The following is a 24,786-nucleotide window of genomic DNA, read 5'->3' as shown; positions in this document are numbered from 1 at the left end:
ATTGGCTTCTATTGCTTTTTTCCTTTTATGTACAACAGAATAATGTGCTATTGGGTATTTAAAAAATCAGGTCAATTACCTTTCACCTCCACTGTGGAGTATCTGGAGCTAATTTGGGCTCTAGGATGTTGGAGTTCAAGTCACTTTTCAGGGAAGTGAGCAAACAATGAAAAGGAGGTAGCACTGCTAGGTAATGCTAAAACCAAACAAAAAAACCAACAAGTGTATGAACTTCTTTTCCACCTATATCACCTCTGTCTCCCAACCCTGATATCTTGCCAGGAAATGTGTTATAATTACACAAAACCCTCCAAGGTTTGAGAACAGTTCTGGAAGATAATCTCTTAAATTAAAAAGACTAACTCTGTAGGTGGCTCCTGAGCTTTCTTCCTGAGGTTTTCTTTCCCTGCCCTTACTCAGTTTTTGGGCATAGCCATGCCTCAAACCAGGGGTTTGGGTATTTCCCATTAAAAAATATGCCCCACAGGTGGCCAAATCTTTTATCATTTTCCTTAAGCAAAGCTGAGGCAGCCTTATATTTTAAAAACATACCATTGAAAACTAGTAGAGACCAAATAGGAAAGTGCAACAAAGACAAAACAAAACAAAAGCCTAAACCCCATACGTAAGAGACACATTTCTAGATTATGGAATTCTTTGTGGATTTTGTAAGAATTCCAGCAAAATATAAAAATATATTTAAAATAAAATAGTAGCTAACTTAAATAGGATTTACCATGTGCCAAACAGTGTTCCAAACTTCTTACCTGTGTTAACTCTTAATCTTGACAACAAGGATATGAGGTGGATGCTCTTATTATCTCCCTTTTTGGGGATAAATATCCTCAGTGGAGGATATTTTTTCCACTGATTTTTAGAGAGAGTGGGAGGGAGGGAGGGGGGAAGAGAGGAGAGGAGAGAGAGAAACATCGATGTGAGAGAGTCACATCAATTGGTTGCATCCTGCAGGTTCCCTGACTGGCTGGGGATCAGAACTTGCAACCCGGGCACATGCCCTTGACTGGGAATCAAACCCGAGATCCTTTGGTGCTCTGGCTGACGCTCTAAGCGCTGAGCCACACTGGCCAGGCCTTATTATCCTATTTTACAGATGATGAACTTGAGGGTGCAAAGGAGATAAGGAATGTGTCCTGCGCCACGGACCTGGTAAGTGATAGAGCTAAGATTGCGTGCTCTATCACTGCGTTACATCGCTTCCGTGGGAACTCGAAACCCTTTTATCCCCAAGTAGTTAAGTAAGTGCTCCTGACAGGCCACCCAACTTGTCTAGATTCCTTTGTCCCCTTCTTTCAAGACATAGTTCTCTCTCTTGTCCCCTTTCCTCCCAGCCTTACTCTTCCCCGGGACACTGTGACATGATAGTCAAGAACAAAAAACTGCTAACCTTTTCCTCTTTTTGAATACCTGCATTAAATTCTGTTGTCCTAGACCTCCTCTCTGCATAGAGATGACCTTTTTTCTGCACTTATTTAGAAAGCCTTCCTACAAGCCCTAACCTTTGCCTAGAAGCTTCCATGGTTTTAACAGTGACTTGTACCTGTTCACAAGGATTAGAAAGGATGCTGTTTTGAATTACAGTGTAGTAAGATTTCTGGCTCTACACTCATGCCAAAACCAGCGTCATATGTTTGAAACTAACCAAAACCTCCTGAGTGTCTTGCCATAAACATGCATTAGAAGTTTTTTCTGATGTAGCAAATAGTGTCTGTGGGTAAGAAGTAAATTTAAACCTGCATATCCATAGAGTAGGAACATTTTCCATGTGAAGGTCTTTGCTGGGTCTGGTAAGAAAAAAGGTCCCTGGCCTCCTTCCCCCTTTTCTTCTGAGCTCTGTAGTACAGAGCTTTCAGGAACTTTTAACAGCTTTTATATCTCCTAAGTCAGTTCATGAGATGTTTGCAGATAATTTTCCATTAGCTTTATCCTGGAGATCCCCTTGGAGTTAGGCTTTTGGTCAACTGACTTGGTATTACTAAATTTATATTTACTTCCAACTGGTTAGTATGGTTAGATGGTTAGTATGGATTTTTTTCAAAAAGTCTTTATAAATTTAAAGAAAAATTTTTTAAAGAAAAAAAATTTTTTTTGATGTACTCATAGAATTTGCTAGGTGTTACATGAAAGGTGTTTGAGAATCTAGAAAAACATATGGGATCATAGGGATCTTATTCTAGTTTAGATAGTTTAGAATAAGAGTTTAGATATTTATTTAGTCCTGAAGTCAATGTTTGTACTCATGGACTAGTAGGTGAGTGTCCCGGTGTGCGTGGCCCCACTCCCTCTGTTCCTGCCTCCCTCCTGGGCGTCACTTCCTGTTCTTTGCCCTTTTGCTTTGTAGATTCCATCCGCCTTTCCCTTCCTCCTGTTTCCTACTTGTTTATTCCTAGTCATCCTTAAGGTCTCAGATAGTGCCCCTCCCCCCCCAGGGATTTCCATGTTTCTCTTTTCACGCACTTATACTTTGAGATTATAGTTTATTTATGGGATTTTTTAATTGTTTAATGTGTATTTCCCTCACTAGATAATAAACTCTACGAAGGCAGGTATTTTATTTGTTACTGTTAATTTTGTTTTACCATTTTATATCCAGCATCTGTCTAGCTTGATACATAGTAGTTGCTAAATAAATGTATGTTAATGAATGAATGAAGTGAACATGAAATATTGGAAAGATTGGGAAGAAGAAAGCCACTCCTGGAACACTCGATATTCAGGTCCCCCAATCAAAGTCTTTCTCACAGAACAAGTACAAACCATCTTGCTAAGGGTGACTTTAGTTCTTTTATAAGATGTAGCGGTCATGGTTTTCTGTACCATCTTTCCCTGTCCCTCAATCATTTTGAGAAGAGTTGTCCTCAGTTTTTGTGAAATGGTTAAGATATATAAACCTACAGAGTATTTGTATCCCTATCACTAGATAGATACTGTTCTGCTCAGGGTTGAACCAAAAATTCTCTTGTTTCAAGTAGGGCACTAGCACGTATTTGAGAGCATTCTATGTTCCAGTAATTGATTTTAGATTAATTTTTTTTTTGTTTTTAATGTACTTAGTTTTGCCTTAGGATTTGGGAGATCATCGTGGCATATTTAAGTCAAGTGACTTAACAATTTTTATTAAAATGGCAAGCATTCATTTTGAAATTTAATACCTTAAGCTCAAATCAGGAGTGTTAGTGTCTGAATACTTCTGCTGCTTGCCCACTGATTTCTTACCTCCTGCATCTCAGAGCACTTCACTTAAGGTGAAGATCGACAATTTTTATGAGATATGTGGTGCTTCTGAAAGCTCTTGGCTTAGTGTACTCAGTTTCAAAAATTGTTTTCATAAGGACATCAGACAACTTTAAATCTGGTGCGCTGGTAGTAGGATTAAAGTACCACAAACAGACTTTATTCCTTGGAAAACTTCTCTTCTAATTTCTTTTGTTACTTTAAGCTTTCTAAATTGTCTTTGTTCTTTGGAGGTGCTTAGAAATTTCTTTTCCTAACAAAAGAGTTGCATAAAATAAGATTTAGAAAATTTCTAGTTTAACAAATGCTCTTGTAAACTAGTCATGATAAAGATGGATCAGTTCAAGTTTACAAATTACTTAAGATTCAGATTGCTAAGTGGTGGTGTTATGGGTCTGAGTTTCTTGGCTTTTCGGGATGTCATCCTTTTTAGCCCTGTAGCTAAATATCAAGAGGCTACATGTTCAACCATAAAACGTTAACCTCTGCCAGCATTACATCATCCCCACAAAACATCATTGGCTAATTATCCCCTGGGACTAGGACATGGATTTGGCAGCTTGTGAAAGCTGCTTTTTCCAATTTCTCTCTTCCTGGCTGTGACATATCCCAAAGGAATGAAGTTGAGAAATAATCTTCTTTTGATAGTTCTCAACCTCTCATTCCCACAGTGGTTCTCATGGTCAGGGATGGAAGATTCCTTATTATTCTACTTGAATCCTGTAGTTGGTGATGTATTCTTTAAGTAGTGACTAGTAAATGAGCCATGGGAAGGGCGAATGGCAAGGAGCCTCTTGTTCTTTGAGGTATATTTCTGGGCGGTTGTCTACAAGGATCCTAGTACTTTTGTTAGGATCCTCTTTATACTACCTACATTGAGAACCATACATGCTCATCATCTGCATTAGTTGACATTTGGTATAAGAGTTAGTATAGACATTTAACATCTCCTTAAACGAGCATCTATAAAGTAACTTTCTTGAGGGCACCCTTGGATAGTAAAAAGAACTGTATGACCTTAAGCAATCCTCTTAATCTCTTTTAGCCTCAATTTTTTTCATTAAATAATTAAAAACAAACCCAATGTAGTATGTGTTTTGTCTTCCTCAGAAGGTGTTGTAAGGATGGAGTGAAGTAACACATGTGGACGATTTCAGCAAGGTTACCCCTGATCTCCTGGTCCCGCTCTTCAGTGAGCCTGTTTTAGGCCGCGTCTTGCTTGATTTGTCTTTACCATTGACTCTGTTCAATGTTCTCTCCTCATTCGGCATGACTTGGGGTTCTTTGTATAATCTTGATTAAGCATAAAATATTTTTTTGAAGAGTATTGGGTAGTGTACAGCCTTAACAAGAAGGTTGGATAATAAAGGTCAGAAAATGAGCAGAGGCCCTTGCCAAGTAGCTTGTTGGCTAGAGCATTGTCCCGATATGGTCAGGCTGTGAGTTCGATTCCCTAGTCAGGGCACATACAAGAATCAACCAGTGAATGCATAAATAAGTGGAAAAACAAATTGATGTCCCTCTCTCTCACTTCCTTCCTCTAAAATCACTAAATAAAAATTAAAAAGAAAGAGAGAAAAAGAGCAGAAAATGAGCAGGGTAAAACAGTGATGACCATGTCACAGAACTGGTCTGCTGAGGACTCTTTCACTGGCACTGCTTACTGGACCTTCTTTGCCAATGCTGCTGGCCTGGTCTCCAACAAACTCTTGTTGCTGTTGGCACTGCCACCAGTAGACAGTGGCAGAGCCATGATTAATTTCTGATTATATTTTCCACCTTTGTGCCATTTCCCCAATTTTTGAAGTTCTAGATGGGAGGACCCTATTGGCTAGACTTAGGCTATATTTGTGACCTAGATGCCAGGATGCTGAGAGAGGGACTACCTGTTCCTCTTCAGCTTCTGTAGTAGGAAGAGGGGCCTGCCTTCCCCCCTAACTTGGAATTTCCCCCAAATAGGAAAGTTATATCCTGGGCAACTAAACTATAGACACTGTTCTCTCTCCAGCTTGCCTTCTATCTCTCGATCTACTCTTTCTGCCCCTAAAGGTCAGTATTTCCCAGGGTTAGTCCTTGACCCTTTTTTCTTCTCGGCCTATACATTCTCCTCCTAGCAATCTCATCCCAATTTGTGGCTTCAACTATCACCTATCAGGATGTCTGCATCTGTATCTCTAGGGCGTCTGTATCTGTATCCTGAGCTCTGGATTCATTTAATCTGTGAATTCTTCCCACCTGGACGTCTAGATGACTCACATACACTTCAGCTTTTTACATATTTAAAATTGATGTCACCATTCCATGACTACCCCTGCATTCCCTAACTCAGTACCAGTTGCCTAACCAGAAAATTAGGAGTCATTCTTAATTCTTCTTTTCCTGTATTCTTCACATCTATTTGGTCTCTGAGTTCTGTAGATTCTACTTCTATTTAGACTTTCCCTATTTTGTGTCATTGACCTAGATCAGACTCTGGTCATTTCTCACTGTGGTTTCAGTAACCTTCTTATTGGTCTCCCTGCCTATAACCTGACTCTTCTAATCTGTCCTTCACACAGCTGCCAACATACTTTTTCTAACAATTGGTTCTAATCATTTTTTCTTCTCAAAATTCTTCAATTTCTTGTGGGGTAAAATTTAAACTATTATATTTGTCTTATTTGGCTTCTAATTATTCAGTCATCTCCTATCACTTTCAACATCAGTTTCCAGCAATGCTGAACTGCTTTTATAGAACATTCTGTGCCCTTAACTTTCTGTTTCTTTTCATATAATCTTTCCTCTGCTTTGACCTGTTCTCTTTCTGCCTGCCAGCCTACTAACTTCTACTCATCTTTCAGGTCCCAGCAACAGCTCTCTCTTCCTGAGATGCATGCTCTCTTTGATTCCAGACATACTTAGGTGCTCCTTCTGTGCTCTCCCCGTACTTGGTACAAACCACCAGAGCAATTGTTTAATTACATTATTGTTCCTAGCAGGTCTCATCATTAGAAGTAAGGTCCTTCAGTGCACGGGAGGTGTCTTATTTCTGTTTCTCCAGTTCCAGGTACATAGCAGATATATAATACTTTTTATTTAAAGCGTTGTACAAATGTAACAGTATTTTTAACATAGGAATTTTCTTGTAAGTAATAGGCCCTTTCTAACTCTAAAGTTCTATGATCTATAAATCAATTCCAGGGGAGCAATTCGGATTTTATTTTGTTCTTTTATCTAAATGCAGGGGGCCAAAGCTTCAAGACGCCTACCAGCCCTTCAGATGAGTTTACCTTCTCTGTGATCAGCCTTATACTCTTTCCCCAAGACTTAGTCGATTAAGCATACTACTTTGCTTTAGTTTTCTGTCTTTCACCTAATATACATTTTAATCCTAAGTAATGATTTGCTCCATGTGTGACTCCATTTCCTTACCCCACAATCACAATTCAGTCACTATGCTTTAGTTATAAATTATACAGTGGTTGGGAAACGTGTATTAATATTCTAGAGATTCTCTAGAGAACCTGGAGATTTATTTATTGATTTCGCTGGCCTGCTGGTTCTGAAGTCACTTTTTCTCGCATCCCACAGCTCTCATCCTGGTTCTGTGCTCCTACTGGGGGCCTTAGCAAAGCAAACATTATATAGTTTAACGTCACTCATATTTTATTTTTTAGGAGTTGGCTGCTGTATCTTGATTTACTGCACTGGGAAGAATAAGTCTTGATTTTTATTTTTCCTTGTTCCTCCCTCTGAGGGAGCCTGCATCACTGAGAAATGTTTAACCTCATGGCCTTGCACTGAGGCTGGAAATTTGCCTAAGGGAACTTGAAGCTGGCAGAGTTTTTACTCAAATTCCCCTTTATGGGGAGGGGGATTTCAGCAGGGCCTGCCAAAACAGGAAGATGTTGGGAAATTTTTTTAGTAGCTAAGCTGTTGCCATTAGGTTACTGAAAAGTATTTGAAGAGTTTTCTGGAGATAGGCTTAGGCCTTTTGAAATCCTTCTGGGAGAAAGCTGTATCTTCTACTAGGTATAGACAAAAATTCAAGCTGAGAAACTTAGCTTTTTAGTTGTGTGATATGTTTTATAAGAAAACTTTGACCACTTGGATGAGAAAGAGAAGCTAACCAGAGAGAGTTTTAGGAGTTTAGAAACTCTCACTTAGGCAAAATAGCTGTGGGCCAAGGCAAACCGCTAGGGACTATGGGAAGTACTTGGCTTGTTATCAATTCTGGATTATACTAAGAGTAGATCATCACAGGGATTTTCTTTGGCAAATCTCTCTTTCAAATTCTTATTTTTATTGTCTCTATATTCTGTTTACAAAAGCACTTTGTTGATACAAACAAGATATTTGCCCACTAAGAGTTAGAATAGATGATCTTTTGTGTCCAAACAATGATCTCCCTATTAGGAAAAGGTGTGAACCAGCAAATGTTTAGAATATGACTACCTCTGCTTATTTTTATCTTTGTGTCACAGATGAGGAAAAGTTATACAGTTGTTTGCCACTATGGAATGATAAGCTGAGCAGGCTCTGGGCCTTGACAATGGAAGGATTGTGTAGTTAGAAGACCATTTGTGGCAGCTTTGTAACTTTCTGGAAAATTGGAAACAACTGCATAGTACTTCATATAAATACAGGCATTCCTGCCCACTCTAAAATATAGCTGAACTCCTCCAGCAGGTTGTCATTCTATGCAATGGCTTCTGCTGTTAGCATGGATGGTTGAGAGTTGATAATATATATGGCTATTGTGAAATTTCTTTTTTAATTAGCAAGTATGTATTGTTCATTATATACTTAACATTCTGGGAGGTACTCTGAGGGATTTCTGAGAAGTAGAAGGAATGATTCTGAGATTCAGGAAATTTATATTCTTTTTGGAGATACGGGGGTTACAGAGGATTATAACTTCCTAAGAAAAAAGAGACCAAAAAACCCTTCATAGTAGAGGTAAGAGTCGAGCTGGACCTTTAAGGGAAAGAGCAGTTCGGATAGGCAGAAGGAGCCCGAGGAGGTAAGGGTGAGTGAAAGGTGTGCAAGTAGGGAGAGGATCCCTAAAGCAGGATCTGGAGATAAACTAGGCAGGGCATGCGAGGAAGAATAAGGTTTTCTCCTTGACTAGAATTATAGGTGTGGGCTAGTGGGAAAAGAAGATTGGTTTGCATAGGTAATAAGGAGCTGGATTACTGAGGATCCTGAATGTTAAATTGAAGAGCTTAGTCTTCACCAGATAGTGGGGAGTCATTTTAAACTCTTGAGTAATTATTTATCCGTCCATTTTTTTCAATAATTACTGTTAAATTGAAATTTTTATTGAGTTAATTGTAGATTTACAGGCAGCTGTAAGAAATAATACAGAAATCCCTTATATACAATAATTATTTTTTAAGTACTAAGTTTGTGAAAGTCACTCTAAAAGTTCCATAAATATATGATACTGTACTTGAATTTTACAAGCATATAGGAAAGAATACATATATACATTATTTTAAAAGCTATATAACAAAATATGAATAAATCACTTAAAGTCATGATTAATCGCTCCCCGTGTAGGGGATTATTATTATTTTAAAAATTTACTTAAGAAGTCTTTATACATAATCCACATATATACATAATTTTACATAGATGCATAAATCTGAAAATCTACATCCTTATTTTTTAAGTACAGACTTTTTTGCTTAGCATTCCCTCACCTTCTTTTTCTGTATACTCCCACATGGGTGTGTCTTTACCCCCAAACCATGTAAACAACCTAGTGTATATCCTTCCATATTTTTCTCTGCAATCGCATAATCTTATACAGATCCATATGCACACACAAATGCACACAAGATATTTTCTTTATGCTACTGATTTTTATTTCTTAATGTTTTTATTGATTTCAGAGAGAGGAAGGGAGAGGGAGAGAGATAGAAACATCATTGATGAGAGAGAATCATCAGTTGGCTGCCTTCTGCACGCCCCCTACTGTGAATCCAGCCCTGAAACCTGGGCTTGTGCCCTGACAGAGAATTGAACCGTGACCTCGTGACCTCTCTCTACCACTGAGCCACGCCAGCTGGGCAAAGCATGGTATTCATTTTGTTTATAGATGTAGACTTTTATTTCAGTGTAAAAAAATTATAGAATGTACTTGAAAACCATGTAGGTTCTCCTCTGCTCCTTAAATTCGTCTGATTGAGCTGAAGTGTTACTGCCTGGTTTCATTGTGCAGGGAAGTTTACGGGGGAAAGTTTAAATAAAATTATTTTGACTCTTAAGGTCTGAGGTCACAGAGAAGACGTTTTCTTTTTGTGTTGTATTTTCTGCCTTCAAAATCTTTAAATGACTATTGTTTTCAAAGTCATTTGTAAGAAATAAACATTTTTAAAAGGTGGTTAAAACAATTGACTGATTATAGGGAGGCAGCAGGGTTTTGTTTTCATTTTTGTTTGCTTGCTTGAGAAACATTAATTGCTATGCCTCTTTTCTCTTGGAGGTTGTGATTATTCAAAGGCACAGTTAGTTAGAAAACTCCCCTTCTATCTTGGGTTTCCTGTTTCTGCTTGCAGTAAATGGTCAGCCTGAATATGCAGTGTGCTCTGGCAACTCTGCTCCACATTTGTCTTCAGACTACTTATCAGTACTCTGTGTTGTATCTGCTCTTTAAATGAGTCAGTGTTAGAGTCGGAACGATGACTCCCAGGAGAGACTGTGACTGGCTCCCTATTTTGGGTGATGGTTTTTATTTAATTTACTAGGTTCTGTAATTTAGGCAGATATTAACAGCTTGAGAAATGCTAAAGGAATGTTAGTTCCAAGCATAACATCTTTACAAGAAAACAGTTGTGAAATCACTAACATGTTAATTTAGTAATGTTAAACAGATTTTTTTATACCTCATTCCCCCTATTTTCAACCCTGTATTTTTGCCTGTATAGTGAGAAATCATGAGCTGTCCTAAAGGTGAAAAATTATAATTAAATAATAATAAAATAAAAGGAACCATTTGTGGAACATTTTCTGTATACCTGACATACTAATGATTGATTGTCTCATTAAACTCACCCTAAAGCCATATGAATTTGGTGATGTTATCCCCATTTTCAGGTGAAATGAAAGCTCAGAGAGGTTAAATGACTTACCCAAAGCCAGACTGGTGGTTAGATGATAACAGCAAGAATTTGAACAAAGGTCTGTGTGATTTTGGGTGCAGAATTCTCAGCCACTATATCCCATTGCCTCTATCCTGCTTCTGAGAAGTAGACATCTCAATAGGCTTTGAGCAGAAGAAAAAGTGATCTGGTTCTCTTGCTTGCTTAAGTTGTCCCTTTGTTTACTATCTGTGTCTGTCTTCTCCCCAGTGCTTAGCATATGAGTAACATAAACTCAATAAATATTTATTGAATGAACAAGTGTGTACTATTAACCTTGGAAAATGGAAGTGAACTGACATTTTTGTTTATAAAATTTTTGTAAGTATATGCTATATTTGTAAATACAGTAAAGTACATCTTAGACTAATATTTATCAGATTGATTTGTGGCATATATAGACATTTGAATAGGAATAAAACGGTTAGAGTCCATTGATTTCTGGAGATTATCAGTCGTCTGAATGCTCACCTCCCTCTTCCTGACCAGCCTCCCCTGTTGCTGGTCTTGACCCTCCTCATTTCCACACTGCTGTCAGATGCCCTTTCTCTGTACCCTCCATTTCCCAAGAAATTGCTATTTGCACACCTTTTACTTTTGTACATTCCTTTTCCTTTGGTTAGAATTTCCTTCCCCATCTCTTTGGTTGATTTTTTTTTAAACCATTCAGTTCTTGGCTCAGGTATCTTCTCTGACTCCTACAAACCCAGCTAGGCTGCTTCTGTGTTCCCTTGAGAGCACTTGTCATGCTGACGGATTGGATAATTGGATATAAGTCTGTGTTTCTTTGAATAGCTTGTTTTATACGCTCCATAAGGGCAGAGACTTCGGTGTTTCATCTGTCTTTGACACAGTGCCTTGTATACATGGTAGGCAGACTATATATGGAAAGAAAAAGGAAACAAAATAAAGGGTATAACTCGCCTAGTCTCACCAAAAGTTCTAGAAAACCATTCCTTTTTAGAGATGAAGGTGACACCCTTAGATAATACAACTAAATAATTAGCACAGCTGAAAAATAGGACTCCTAAATCACAGGCCAGTGCCCTTTTATTTTTTTCAGAAGAAATTTTTTTTGTGTGTTGCTTATTATAAAGGCAAGAGTTGTTTAATGTAGAAAATTTAGACGATTCAGATAAACAACAGGGAGAGAGAAAATAAAATCATCCTATTTCCACCAACCAGGTAGTGGCCTTCCTTCCACTCTCTTCTGTGCACAGAGACATATTTATGTATGTGTTAAATAGTTGTGCGATGACAACAGCTTGCATGCACTGGATGCTTATAGAATAGGCACTGTTCTAAGTGTATTAGCTCATTTATTACAGTAACCCTTTGAGGTGAATATTATCCCCACTAAATGGAGGCATAGAGATGTTAAAGATCTCAAGGTTGTAGAGCACAAGATTTAAACCCAGGCACTCCAACTCTAGAGCCTATATTCTTAACTATTCCATTCTGCCTCTATGCCTAATATTTCATAATCTGCTTTTAAAAAAATTGAGATCAGTTTATATACAACAATGGTCACCCTTTTTAGGGGTACGGTTCAATGAGTTTTGATAAAAGGTAAACCACCATCACAGTCAAGATACATAGAGTATTTCCATAAAAAAGTCCCATCATGCCGGTTTGTAAACAGTCTCCTTCCCCATTCCCAACTCCTGGCAACCTCTGGTGTTATTTCTGCCTTTATAGTTTTCCCTTTTCCTTAATTCCATGTAAATGCAACCATTCGGTATGTAGCCTTTTGCATTTGTCTTCTTTCACTAACATAATGCTTTTGGGGTTTGTGTATGTTGTCTATAGCAGTAGTTGCAGTTTTTATAGTCAGTAAATAGTAGTATGGATGTACCACAATTTTTTGTTCTGTTCACAAGTTGAAGGACATTTGGGTTTCTAGTTCTAGTTTTTGGCAATTAAAATAAAGCTGCTATGAGTATTCATGTGCAGCTCCTTATGTGGATTATGTTCTAATTTCCCTTTGTTTAAATATCCAGGAATGTGATTTGCTGGGTTGTATGGTAAGTGTAAATTTAATTTTATAAGAAACTTCCAACTGTTTTCCAAAGTAACTTTACTACTTCGTGTTGCCCCCAGTACTGCCTGAGAGTTCCGCTTGCTCCTCGCCCTGGCTAGCAGATCGATTTTTGGAAGTATTTGTACTCTAACGCTGGCCAAGTGTAGTCAGCCCTCACATACTGTTACCAGGAAAGGTCTGTGACTTTACGCTAGATGATGTGTAATGTTTTACACAGTTTTACACAGGCTGATTGATAGAAACAGAGTTAAGCTCCTATGGCATCTCATCAATGTTGTAACGAAAGGATATTATTTTGAGGACCTCCTGTAATAATTATTTCGGCATGGTCATGTTGAGGAAAGGTGTTGGTCAAATTAATGATTTCTGGTATGTGTATTTGTGTACACACACACGTATTTCGTTTTCCTTTCCATTTTATACATATTTATTGAGCACCTTACGGTGCAGGGGGGATGGCCGAGGATGAGTGACTCTGGTCTCAAAGCCCCCAGTTGGCGCTGTGTGCAGGGACCATGCTAGACGATGGCAGCACAATTGATTCTTACACTTCACCTATTCTCCTACTGGAATAGATTGCTCAGCATAGAGGTTTTTGCTTCCATGCCTCTACGCTGCCTTGCTCGGCTTTCAAGTGCTGAGGAACCTTGTTAAGAACCTGGTGGCACATCTGGCTCCAGCTGTGCTGCCAGCCTTATTATCTACCTCTGCCACTCCAAAATGAAAATGGCAGCGAGTGTCATGGAGGCGGCCATTTCCGTAATTAGCTGGGTAGGTTTTTCGATTCATTCTGTTGGTGTAGTTGCCCTGATTGCCTACCCAGTGATTTGAATGATGGGCCTATGATATCTAAGGAGTAAAATCAAATTAAGGTAAGTTGAAGTTGACAAGGAAAGGGTATGATTCTCAGGTTTTAGGTGGGCTGGCACTTTTGTTGCAATTCATTGTCTCTGACACTAGCCAGCATCTTAAGAGCCATTATTTTCTTTCTAAAGGAAAAAGACAAATATGTTCTGAGCTATATCTTCTTTTAGAGATTTTATCAGCAAATATTTACAAATTGTTAAGAAGTGTCTATTCACTCATTTGTTCATTCTTTGAGTACAGTTGCCAATTAACCATTCTATTTAATGGTACTCTTCTTAATGCTGTGGTATGGCTTATTTCAAAGTAAATTCTTCCTGGTTTTTCCATTGGTACCTCCCTCTCCCAGTTTGGTATGTTTCATCTTAAAATATTTTAAAAACAAATGTCAAGTGAAATAAAATATTGCAGTGTTTTAGCTCTTTGTTCTACTTTGGTGCAGACTTTGCACCAAAAGGGAGGGAGGCAGAGGAGAGGAGAGGGAACCTGGTCATGTGATACTGCTTGTCTGGCAGAAGTCTTTTGGTTCTGAGCAGAGGAACCAACTGTTTACTATTTTGGGTGAATGAGGTTGGTTGGTTGCTACGAGCATTTTCTCTAAGGGAACCCTCTTCTCTTCCAGCTCTACACATTGAAATCAGCCCTCCTTTTTGGCATTGGGGTAGAGGAGGAGGTGTCTGTGTCAAGGCCCAGTGCTGACAGGAAGAAATGTTTTCCAGGAGACTTACTGATTCTGACCTTCTGCTGTCACTGTTTTTAATGCCCCACTCCCTAAGTGAACTTGGGATCTAGCTGTTCTTGCACCCTCAGTGCTGCAGAAATGAAGTACCCACTTTAACCTAAAGAGCAGTGCTAGTCAGATCTTCAGCAGATAATAAATGGCCTCTTTAAGGAGTGAGGGAAGGAAGACGGGTTTATTACAACACTGGCCTTTGGAGTCTCACATCTCCCCCAGTATGCTGGAGGAGAAGACCAAGATTCATCAGCCCACGTGCAGGACTCTGCCACTCTCATGGATTGTCCTGAAGCCGGGAGAGGACAGCTACTCAGCAGTGTGCCTGGCCCCTTATCACAGTTTGCGGGAAGGTTGGCCTGTTCCCCCTTGGGGTTTGCATGCTCTTTATCCCCCTCAACTTGCTGCTGTCTTTTACCCCTCCCCATCTTCCTGTAGCCTCCCACGCATTGGCTTTTGGAGGTGTATTGTTCCAGGGTGTTTATTAAAGCTTTGTGAGCACTCAGCAGATAGATAACTGGGCATGGTACTGTGGGGCGTATTCCATGACCTGATCGGACAGTGTTCAGGATGTTTTACTTTTTTACTCCTCTCTTTCCACCCATGCAGAGCTCATATTACCAAACCGAGATTATAGAAGAAGAATGAAAAACTTTTCTTCGTAAGGAGGGATTCTTCTGCTTTATGTGGGTCCAGTACAGTGTTTTACCAGTAAAACATACTTTTGCCATAGGTACTATACAAATGAACAGGGAGCTATTGATGATAATGGCTTTAGTTTCTTCTCTGCTAAATACTGAAAGCACATAGATAACCTCTAAGATCTCCTAACACTAAGATAACATAATTTAAAATAACAGTTGGAAGGCTTTTTAGTTGTTTCCATGTTAGTTTTGATTTGGGTAAACAATTTGGACTGGCCTTACTAAATCTTTTTAGTAATTGTCAAATTACATTAGAATTACATCCAGGTGTGTGAAAGATAACAGGAAACTCTTTATTAGGTTGACACCCATAAAGGAGTTTTTCTTTGTGAACATCCTCCTTTGTATTCTGAAACTGCTAAAAAAAAATTCTGTGGGAGCAGAATGGATACATTTGAGTTGTGTAAAAAAGTTCAGTTTTAAATTTGAGGCAGATTCTTTCAGAAAAGTTCTGGGTTATGGAAAAAGGGGGGGTAGGGACTTGACCCAAATTCCATCAGATGTGACTGGGAAAGAAGCGACATTCTTCCTCTCCTGTCTTGGAGTCTCTCTATTGTCCATTATCAGAATTTATGTACCGTTGTAAATATTGATACATAACTGCCCCTTTTCTAAGAACTTAGTTCTTTTAAAGTTTTGAGATCTCTTTGGGACTTTACAAGCATCTGACAAGATCATTTGAGCACGTGGAATTGGCAATGAATGAATCCACTGAAGAGGAGGAGATGAGTGATTATCAGTGCCCAGTTTGCAAAGAGAATAAAAAAACTGGTTGAGAGCAGTTGATTTTTCTTTGAATATATAGATGTGTTCTGCACTAATGTCAAACACTGCAGCAACAGTAGGGGGAAGATTATTTGAGAGTCAGAGAGGTAGTATGGCCCAGGACTTGTATCTTTGGGCTGATTGTTACTGTTGTTTTTTTTGTAATCCAGGGGAGAGGATTGTAGTGTTTTAGATTCCCAATCTGACCATTAAGAATATCTTTGTTTTATGTGTTTTATAGGAATTAGAAATGTAGACTTGTTGTCATAAGTAGGATCAGAATGGTAATTTTAGACAACTACCTTAAGCAGTGGACTATGTTTTTCTGGTTTTACACTGTGCTTAGAACCTGTACTTAGAATTCTGAATGTCTACTGGTTCTTGAGAAGACTCACATTATGTTTTCTACAAATGTATTATACATATTGTTGTTGTTTTTTTAGAAAAAATGACTGTCATTTTGTAAACGGCACAAAAGAAATAGATTGTGCGTTAGATAGTGAAAGTATGAAGGATGTCCAGTGTTACTCCTTTGGGGCTGAAGCAGGTGTTTGAGGGGAGGGATAAAGATAAGTTCTTCCTTCAAATACTCAGGGATACCCAGTGGAAATGACTCCTCTTAGTCTTGTGCTTTATCATTATAGATAAGTCCTTAATAGTCTTTTTCTTCTTTCATAGTTTTCTTAGTGCTTTCTTTTCCTTTTCCTAATAAATAAAAGATTCTAAAGGCTAGCACACATTTTTGAGATGATTGTTTAGGATTATTAGGAGGCCACATGTGATACTTTTCTCATTGTTTTAGTTCACAGTTGGAAATGCCCAGTAGGATAGGAACCAGACTTTTAAATTTACCTCTTATGGCATTAGGACCTATGGTTTTCTTTATTAATAGGTTTTGGCAAGGATCAGATCTGCACTTTTTATGATTGAGCCTTGAAAGACTGATGTTTTGTGGTTTAATACAACATGCTGGTACAGCACTGCTTAGTACTATATCTGTACTGTCCAACACGGTAACCACTAGCCACATGTGTCTATTGGGACTTAAAACCTGACTGGAGTGACTGAGAAGCTGAAGTTTTAACTTTAATTAAATTTAAATAGCATATTTGTCAAGTGGCTACAATATTGGATAGCGCAGCTCTAGACCCTTCACAGTCCTACCATAACCAGCCTTTTCAGCTACCTTCTACTACTCCCTTTCAAGCTAAATTGGAGCATATTATGTTCTTAACCTTATAGTATTTCCTACCTCCAGGTGTTGTTCGTCTCTGATTTATGAAGTCCTTCACAGATGGCTGATATGCTGCTGCTCCCATGAAGCTTACCTAATCCTTTTTGTACTCTAGTAATTTATTATCTGCAAACTCTTTTTTTTTTTTTTTAAATATATCTTTATTGATTTCAGAGAGAGGAAGGGAGAGGGGGAGAGAGAGAGATAGAAACATCAATGATGAGAGAGTCATTGATCGGCTGCCTCCTGCATGCCCCCAACTGGGAATCGAGCCCGCAACCCGGGCATGTGCCCTGACCGGGAATTGAACCGGGATCTCCTGGATCCTAGGTCGACGCTCAACCGCTGAGCCACACGAGGCTGGGCTATCTGCAAATTCTTAAAGCATTTATAACACTTTCTGATTACTATGATTTGTTTTATATTTCTTATATTCTCCATTATATTTATAAATTCCTTGAGGGGCTTATATAGTTTTTATGATTGTAGCTATGTGGTAGGCTTAACCTCCCTACCTCACCCCCACCCCAAAGTGCATAGCAAAATATGTTTATACGTAGTAGGTGGTTAATACACATTAGCTTAGTTAGTCTCCTGAGGTTACTGTGCTTCCTGGCACTAGAGGGCAGTATCATGCCCGTAAACAAAATGTTTATGCCAACGTGACAGATATATTTTGAGCACTCTATCCTAATTTATTTTATTCAGTCTCATTAATAATTCTAGCCTTCATAAGGAGCTCACATCTTTTAATTGTCTGCAATGAATAACCTTTTTACATAATTGTCTTAAATTAGATTCAGAATATGATTTTGAACCATGAGATTGCTGAGATTCTTACTAAGAGGAAACTTGGTACATCTGAGAAACACGGGCCAAGGCATTAGGTGTCAGAGATTAATTCCTTGAGGGCAGAGGCCTTTTTCTGATAGGTAGCTAGTGTTCCAGCACTGAGCTGATAGTCAAGAACCTGAAGGTCTTGGTTTGATCTTGCCAATGGTGAGCTTGGCTAAATTGCTTTAAGCTTGGCAAACCAGTTTCTTATGTTGTGTAGTGGTTGTAATGTCTGCCATCCTAATTCATAGGGTTAAATAAGATTACATGTGTGAAAGTAGCTTTGTAAAGTATTATATAAACGTAGAGGGTTATTTTCCTTCTCAATTCCTACCCTGTACCTAGTACCAAGGCATGTACATAGTAAGTGATTGATTATAAATATTTTTCACATTAATTTTTTACATTTTAGGTGAAGAATGTACTCTGTTAAAGATTGATGAACGCTATATTGATATAATTACCCCCACGTAGGCTGCACACACTGAGAAGTGATTGTAGTCACAGTAGTTTGGTTAGCATATATCCTGTCCTTTGATGTTATATAGCCTTAAAATGAACTGTATGTGATATAAATGTGTGTGTGAATTATATATAGTTTAGACTCTCTTTTAGTTTCCTCTCTAGTGCATTTATTTTTTTATATCCTCTACCTCCCTTAATATTAACTTAAAATACTCAGAATGAGCTAATTATTGTGAGGTTTTTGGACTTATAGAAAACCATGTTCAAATACAGTTACTTAGCCAAACTAGTGTAGCTGGAAAATTCATTAGCATATTTTCTTTTCAGGCTCGTGGATTAGAAAGGAAGCAAGCCATTCTAGAAGAGGGCAGTGTAGTGGTTGCTTTTTGTTGAGAATAGCCATCAGCCTGGAGCCTTCTCTAGTAAATCATTATATGCATCAAGTTAAATATTCAGCTGAAGTTCATGCAACCTTACAGTTACCAAACACTCTTGCCAAAGAGAGTTGCAGTCATAATATCTGCAATCGAATCATTTCCTGTTCAGGCTTGCAGGTGGGGCACTGTCTGAAACTGCAGTTCTGTAAGATTAGTTATAAAGAGAATGCCTTGGTGTGAGAGCCTTGATATTAAATGACAACCTAGCAAGTGTGGCGATAGAGAGGGTACCCCAGGATCCTGGGACTAACCAGGCTCTGCAGTCCCACTCCCATGGGGTGATCTGATTAAAGCTCCTCTGGGGCACCAGATATGTGTTGATCACACTTGGGCAGTGGGCCCGGAAGATAGCACATTCCTCTACCGACCTTTGGAGGCCTGCCAGATTACAAAGCTAGCATTGGAGCATGGCTGTTCTCTGGCACGAATAAGCCCGGAGCCTGCATTTCGTCTAGTATTTGGTCCTCTCCAGTTGAGGGGATGCCTTGGGACTGGGTTGGTCTCTGAATCCACTTAGGGGTTGGCATATGTTCTTATACCCGTTGCCCCTACCCCATCTTGGAGTTGATTTTTACTGTCAGCATAGTCCCAGAACTGACTCACACCCTCTCAGTGATTCCTCCAGACTGGGATGACCCAGGGTTAGCCTTTGAGATGCCACAACTCTCCTCCCCTCCCACCGCAGCCTGTCTTCACTGACCCAAATTTTTAGGCTTGACTAAACTGTCCATCTGAGAATAGGTGGGGGTTAGGCAAGTTAGGCTGCAGTCACTTGCCCCTTCATTTGCTTCAGTGCATCCCTTTGCACTGGGTAAAGGAAGGTTGGGTATGACACACTCCTTAGGCTTCACCTTTTCTCTCCGCCCCTTTCCTGTTGCCCTTTTGATTTTTTTAAAATCTGATACTCCCCCCACTCCCCCTCCTCCCCACACCAATGGAGTCTCCTAAGCTATTTCTGTCTGTTTAATGATCCCCAGCTGTTGCTGTAGTTCTGGCTGTTTTCACGGCTGGGAGAGGCAGAAAAGCCACAGAAAGATGGGTCTTGCTTATGTGTCACACATGGTGTCAAACAAGTCTAATGCATTTTCCTGAAACAACTATCTTGCGGCTTCTTAGGGAGGGATGTTAATACTTGGACAATTTGAAAATGCAGGAAGAGGGAAACTACAAGCTACTATTGGAACATTTTAAAAATAGGCATTCTGCTGATAGGTGTGGCACTGTCTGTTTCACTCAAAATTACGCTAGAAAAATGGGGTATGTGGTAACTGGGTAATAGTTTGATCCCTTTGCATTCTACTTTTATTTTAGCTTCGAAGCTGGAATGTCTCCTCCACCCATGGTGTGTGTTGAGGAGCCAAACATCGAAATAAAAAGGATTCTGTGATAGGAAAATATATGGAAATCATTCCTGAAGTGTCCAGAAAAGGCATTGATTTCAGTTCTGCTTTAACTTAATGCAGGTTTGTTTCGTAAAATTTTGTGCAAAACCTGCAATAATGAAATGTCCCACTTGCAAATTCAACCACACAAACTTCAGGAAATAATAAAGTTACAGCTCTAACAACATGAACTCCTTTACAGTTACATATACATTTGCTTTTGAGATGTCTTTACTAATCTTGGGGGATGAGGAGTGGGAAAATCCTACAATTAGAGGGGCTGCTAGATTATAATAGACTGGCATTTCCTTTACATGTTTGATCTTGAGAATTTTAACCCTTCCAGTTATTTTAGCTGATAGACCTGTAGCTGATAGACTTTTACACTTCATATGCTGCACGAAGTTTAATTTTATGGATTTTATTCTTCTGTAAAGAAGAAAAACTTTGCTGTAGCCTTTACCAAAATTTTATTTTAAAATATTCCTTTAGTTTTTTGAGACAAATAGATAAAATTTTATATCAGCTAGGATTTAAGGGTGAGAAATTATTGTTTTTTTCTTTACATATCCATAGAGCACTTTACACATAAACATTTTAAGAACTTTTAGATTATATGTGTGTGTATTGTTAATCCTTTTGGCCAAATTTTTAATTTCTAATCACCTCTCTGCTCCCTAATCCTTCCCCTGGAAAATTTCTTTTAATTTAAAAATTATTTAAATCAGAATATACATTTTTATTTTTCTCAATGTCAGTTAAATGAAATGTCATTAATTACTATAAACACTGAAAAATTAATTTCAAAAATATCAAGAAACTAAATAGGAAAGCCACGACCTGGCCAAGTGGCTCAGTTGGCTAAAGCATCATCCCGTACACCAAAAGGTTGTGGGTTTGATTCTGGATCAGGACATATATTTAGGTTGTGGGTTCGATCCCTGGCTGGGGCACATACAGGAGGCAACTGATCGATGTTTCTCTCTCACATCAATGTTTCTCCCTCCCTCTTCTCCTTCCTTCCTCTCTCTCTCAAATCAGTAAACATATCCTGGGGTGAAGATAAAAATAAATAAATCAGTGAATAAATAAATTGGAAAGTTTATCAGGAGAGTTTGAAATACTTTACTAGAAAAAACAACTTTCTAAGTATTCACAGAATTTATATGAAGATACAGGTCTCCCTCATTATTTCAGTCATGATTATTCTACCATGCTATATGTTTTTCAAGTGCATATTATAAAGCTATAGAAAGAGTAAGTGCTTTAGTATAGTTTTAAGGGAAATTTTTTGGTCACTTCTGACTTACTGTGGAATAACTACCCTTTTCCAGGTTTTAAATCTGCTAACCTGTTCCTGCCCTCAAGAAAGTTGGTTATAAAGTCATCACCAGTGATACCAGCAGGGAATAGCAAATGAGATTCGAGGCTGCCCATATTTTCTGGGCAAGTGTACAGAACTAATGCGGCTGGGAAAATGCTGTTCCTGGTGCCTTTGACTTTGGGAGGGATTGTTGAGATGGCCCTGCCAGTCTGAAGGAATCGCATTCCCAGTTTATCTTCACCCCTTTCATACATCTGGCACAGGTACATGTTATGCTTAGTCTCAGGTGATGGGGTTGAGCATTGTCTTATAGGTCCTTGGAATAGGGACTCATGGCATTGAAGCAGCTGGCGGTTTGAGATCTGTGTGCTAGTTAGAAAAGGAAATGACTTCTTTTTCCCAAGGGGGAGATGAGCAACTACCTGAAATGAAATGGTAGTTCCATATCTTTGAGGATGTGGGAAAGAGTCTGATTTATTTACTTATATATTTATGTATAATTAATATTTTTGCTGTGACTCTTTATATAGTATGTATAATTTATAGTACATTGAAGGTGATGTAGACTAAAAAGCTCAGACTTTGCTATCAGGCGAATCTGTGTTTGAACTCCGGCTCTGCCTCTTAATAGCTGTGCAGACAGTTACTTAATCTCTTTGAACCTTTGTTTCTTCATTCATAAAATCAAGGTAGTTCATAGTTCAGCTAGCTGCTGAGATTAAATGAGCCACTGAAGTAGTACATCCAACCCAGTGAGACTGCATAATGTAGGAGTTCAGCATATTAAATTCCTCATTTTATATCTGAGTTTCTTAAGACAAGCCTTTTCTCACCTCAGAGCCTTTGTATTTGCTATTTCTTTAGATCTTTTCATGGTTTATCATATTATTTAGGTTTCTCCCCAAGAGTCACCTACCTTCTTAGATGGGCCTTTCCTGTGTACTCTGTCTGAAACTACCACCCTCAGTCACTCTCTGTTCTCTTAGTTCACTGTATTTTTCTTCACATAATGTACCGCCAGAAATTATATGTCTTTGTTATGTTTCTTCCACTAGAACATGTGCTTTGTGAGGGCAGGGACATCATCTGTTGTCCATTTTACTGCTATATCACCTAGCCCAGTGCCTAGCATATGATAGGTCCATGATAAATATTAGTTCAATAAATGAATGAATCAGTCAACCTAGAATTTCCCTAGTACCAGGGAAGAATCCTCGGCAGAATGCAGGAAGGAAATTGTACCAGGAAGTAGCTGCTCTTTGCCTTTTATTATGGCTGTTTCTGCATTAAGAACAAAGTGGCAAGTAGGCCTGTGAAGTTCTCTTATAACCTTCCAGACTGCCTCCTGTCTCTGGGAGGAGCCCCTTTAAATAACCTTTATATGTTACCACTATTACCCTGTTAGAGTTTCTATTCCTTTTGGAATCTGAATATAAGTATTCTTTTCAGATTGTAGAGTTGTGAAATGTCATATACTGTTCACTGAAATCACCTGGATTTTCCCCGAGTTAGTAAGTATATAGGTCTTTTCCAGCCACATCATGCAGATAGAGCTATTAGTGTAGTGTCATTTTTAAACACAGGGAACTGGTGCGTTTTATGAAAGGGGAGAAGCACAACATGTAATAGTGGCTAAGGGCTCAGGCTGTAGATTGAGATGGATGACCTTGGGCACGTTGCTTAATCCCTCTAATGCTCAATTTTCTCATCTACAAATGGTATAATAATAGTGTCTTCCACATAGCTTTGTTTTAAGAGTTAAATAAGATGATGCATGCATGTTTTTACCATTTTATTGTATTACGCAATATAGAGATCTTTTATTTTCCATATTTTAGTAGGTCACATTCAATTTTCATAAGCATACTCTTTGTAAATTAGCAAGTTTGATATATAAGTAGCCCACGTTTACCAAACTAGGAAGATCCCTCATCTCTCTGCCTGTATTCCTGGTGATACTCAGATTAAATAGAAAATATTTACCTTTTTTGATATTATTTCTAATATCTAAAGCTGATTATTTGAGAGAGAATTTAACTCATATTTACATATTATATACAGAGATGGGAGAGAAGTTTATGGAATTGTGAAAGGGATGAATGATTTAGCATATTGATAAAACTTAAACTTGAAATCTCATTATAGATCGCTTTTGGCATTGTGATTGTAAACAGAATTAGGAATGCCTCTCCAAGTCTTTGCAACATTACATTATTGTGTATTGTATATGTTTATGCCACAAATCATTTTATAAATTGAATTTATTAAAAGGCTATTATTATTTATTCATAATTACTTAATCATTTATAGAAATTAATTTCTGTGCAAGAGAAGGTAACATTTCAGTTTGAAAGAAACCTGACCTTTGATATGTTTTAGTAATTGATTCATAAATCTTTCTGAAGGGATAATCAAATCCATGGGTTTTTAAGTAAAGTTTTTCCTTTCAAATAATTTTAGACTTACAAAAAGCTGCACAGATAGTACAGAGTTCCATATACCCTTCACCTAGTTGCCGCTAATGTTAGCATCCCACATAACCATGGTACATTTGTCAAAACTAAGAGATTAACATTGGTACACTATTAAGCAAACTCCAAACTGTATTTGGATTTTATCTGTTTTCCCACTGTTGTCCTTTTTCTGTTCCAAGATCCAGTCCAGGATACCACATTGCATTTAGCCATATGATTTTTATTTTTATTTTTTAAATATATCTTTATTGATTTCAGAGAGAGGAAAGGAGATGGAGAGAGAGATATAGAAACATCAATGATGAGAGAGTCATTGATCGGCTGCAGCCCGCAACCCGGGCATGTGCCCTGACCGGGAATCGAACCCCGATCGCCTGGATCCCAGGTAGATGCTCAACCGCTGAGCCACGCCCGGTCATGCTAGCCATATGATTTTTAGATGGTGGATCAGTAGAATCCCAGAGAGAATTCACTTTCTTTTTCTCACTTCCACTTTCTTTTTTTGGTCTTAAATCTGAATTTGAATTTCAGCAGGTCCCTCTTTCTCTGGTAACACATGAATGGACCTTTCTGGGTCCTTTAACCACTATTTCCATATTGACAATTTAGAATTTCAGGAGCGTCCTTTCATCATTCATTGTATATTTAATTTTATTCGTGAATGAGTAGCGATTCTTCTCCTTTCTGAGTCTTGCTTTATTCATACCAGTTTGTCTAGAGTCTGGGAACAGAGAGTGCTTCTTCACTGACTGCATGTTCCAGAACTATCTTCCAAAAGGAAACAGTTCTCCCCTTCCCTTCCCTTCCCTTCCCTTCCCTTCCCTTCCCTTCCCTTCCCTTCCCTTCCCTTCCCTTCCCTTCCCGTCCCGTCCCGTCCCGTCCCGTCCCGTCCCGTCCCGTCCCGTCCCCCCCTCCCCCTCCCTTCCCTTCATCTTTCCATTCTTTCTCTCATGTTTTTTGGTCTCCACTTAAAGGTCAATTCTGTAAGTATATTGAATTCAGTTGGAACTTATAAAATATTCATATAGTCAATTAAATATACAATGCTTGCCCCTTTCCCCAGAAATCATAGTTAGGTTGACAGTAAACCCTTCTAGTTAAGGGTAGGGCTAATTATAGAATACGTAGGGCCTTTAAAATGCTGTTGTTTATG

The 24,786-nt window shown here is 38.6% G+C and overlaps 1 protein-coding gene across 7 annotated transcripts in view; it reads left to right on the top strand.

Moving 5' to 3' along the window:
- Nucleotides 1-24,786, top strand: part of MRTFA (myocardin related transcription factor A) — a gene marked incomplete at its 5' end in the record, with an annotated part of 151,195 nt that overhangs the window by 83,251 nt on the left and 43,158 nt on the right. The window contains one exon of one of the 7 annotated variants that reach the window (XM_081130600.1): nt 14,160-14,367. The exons of the other annotated variants lie outside the window; for them this stretch is intronic. Within the exon in view, the coding sequence (XP_080986726.1) occupies nt 14,160-14,367 (208 nt within the window). Of the gene's footprint in view, nt 1-14,159; nt 14,368-24,786 lie in introns of those variants that run through there. 7 annotated transcript variants of the gene reach the window in all.

The sequence above is a fragment of the Miniopterus schreibersii genome, assembly GCF_964146895.1.
Source record: "Miniopterus schreibersii genome assembly, chromosome: 2".
Classification (NCBI taxonomy): domain Eukaryota; kingdom Metazoa; phylum Chordata; class Mammalia; order Chiroptera; family Miniopteridae; genus Miniopterus; species Miniopterus schreibersii.
Note: the sequence above shows the minus strand (reverse complement) of the source record. Positions and strands in the feature narration are given on the sequence as shown.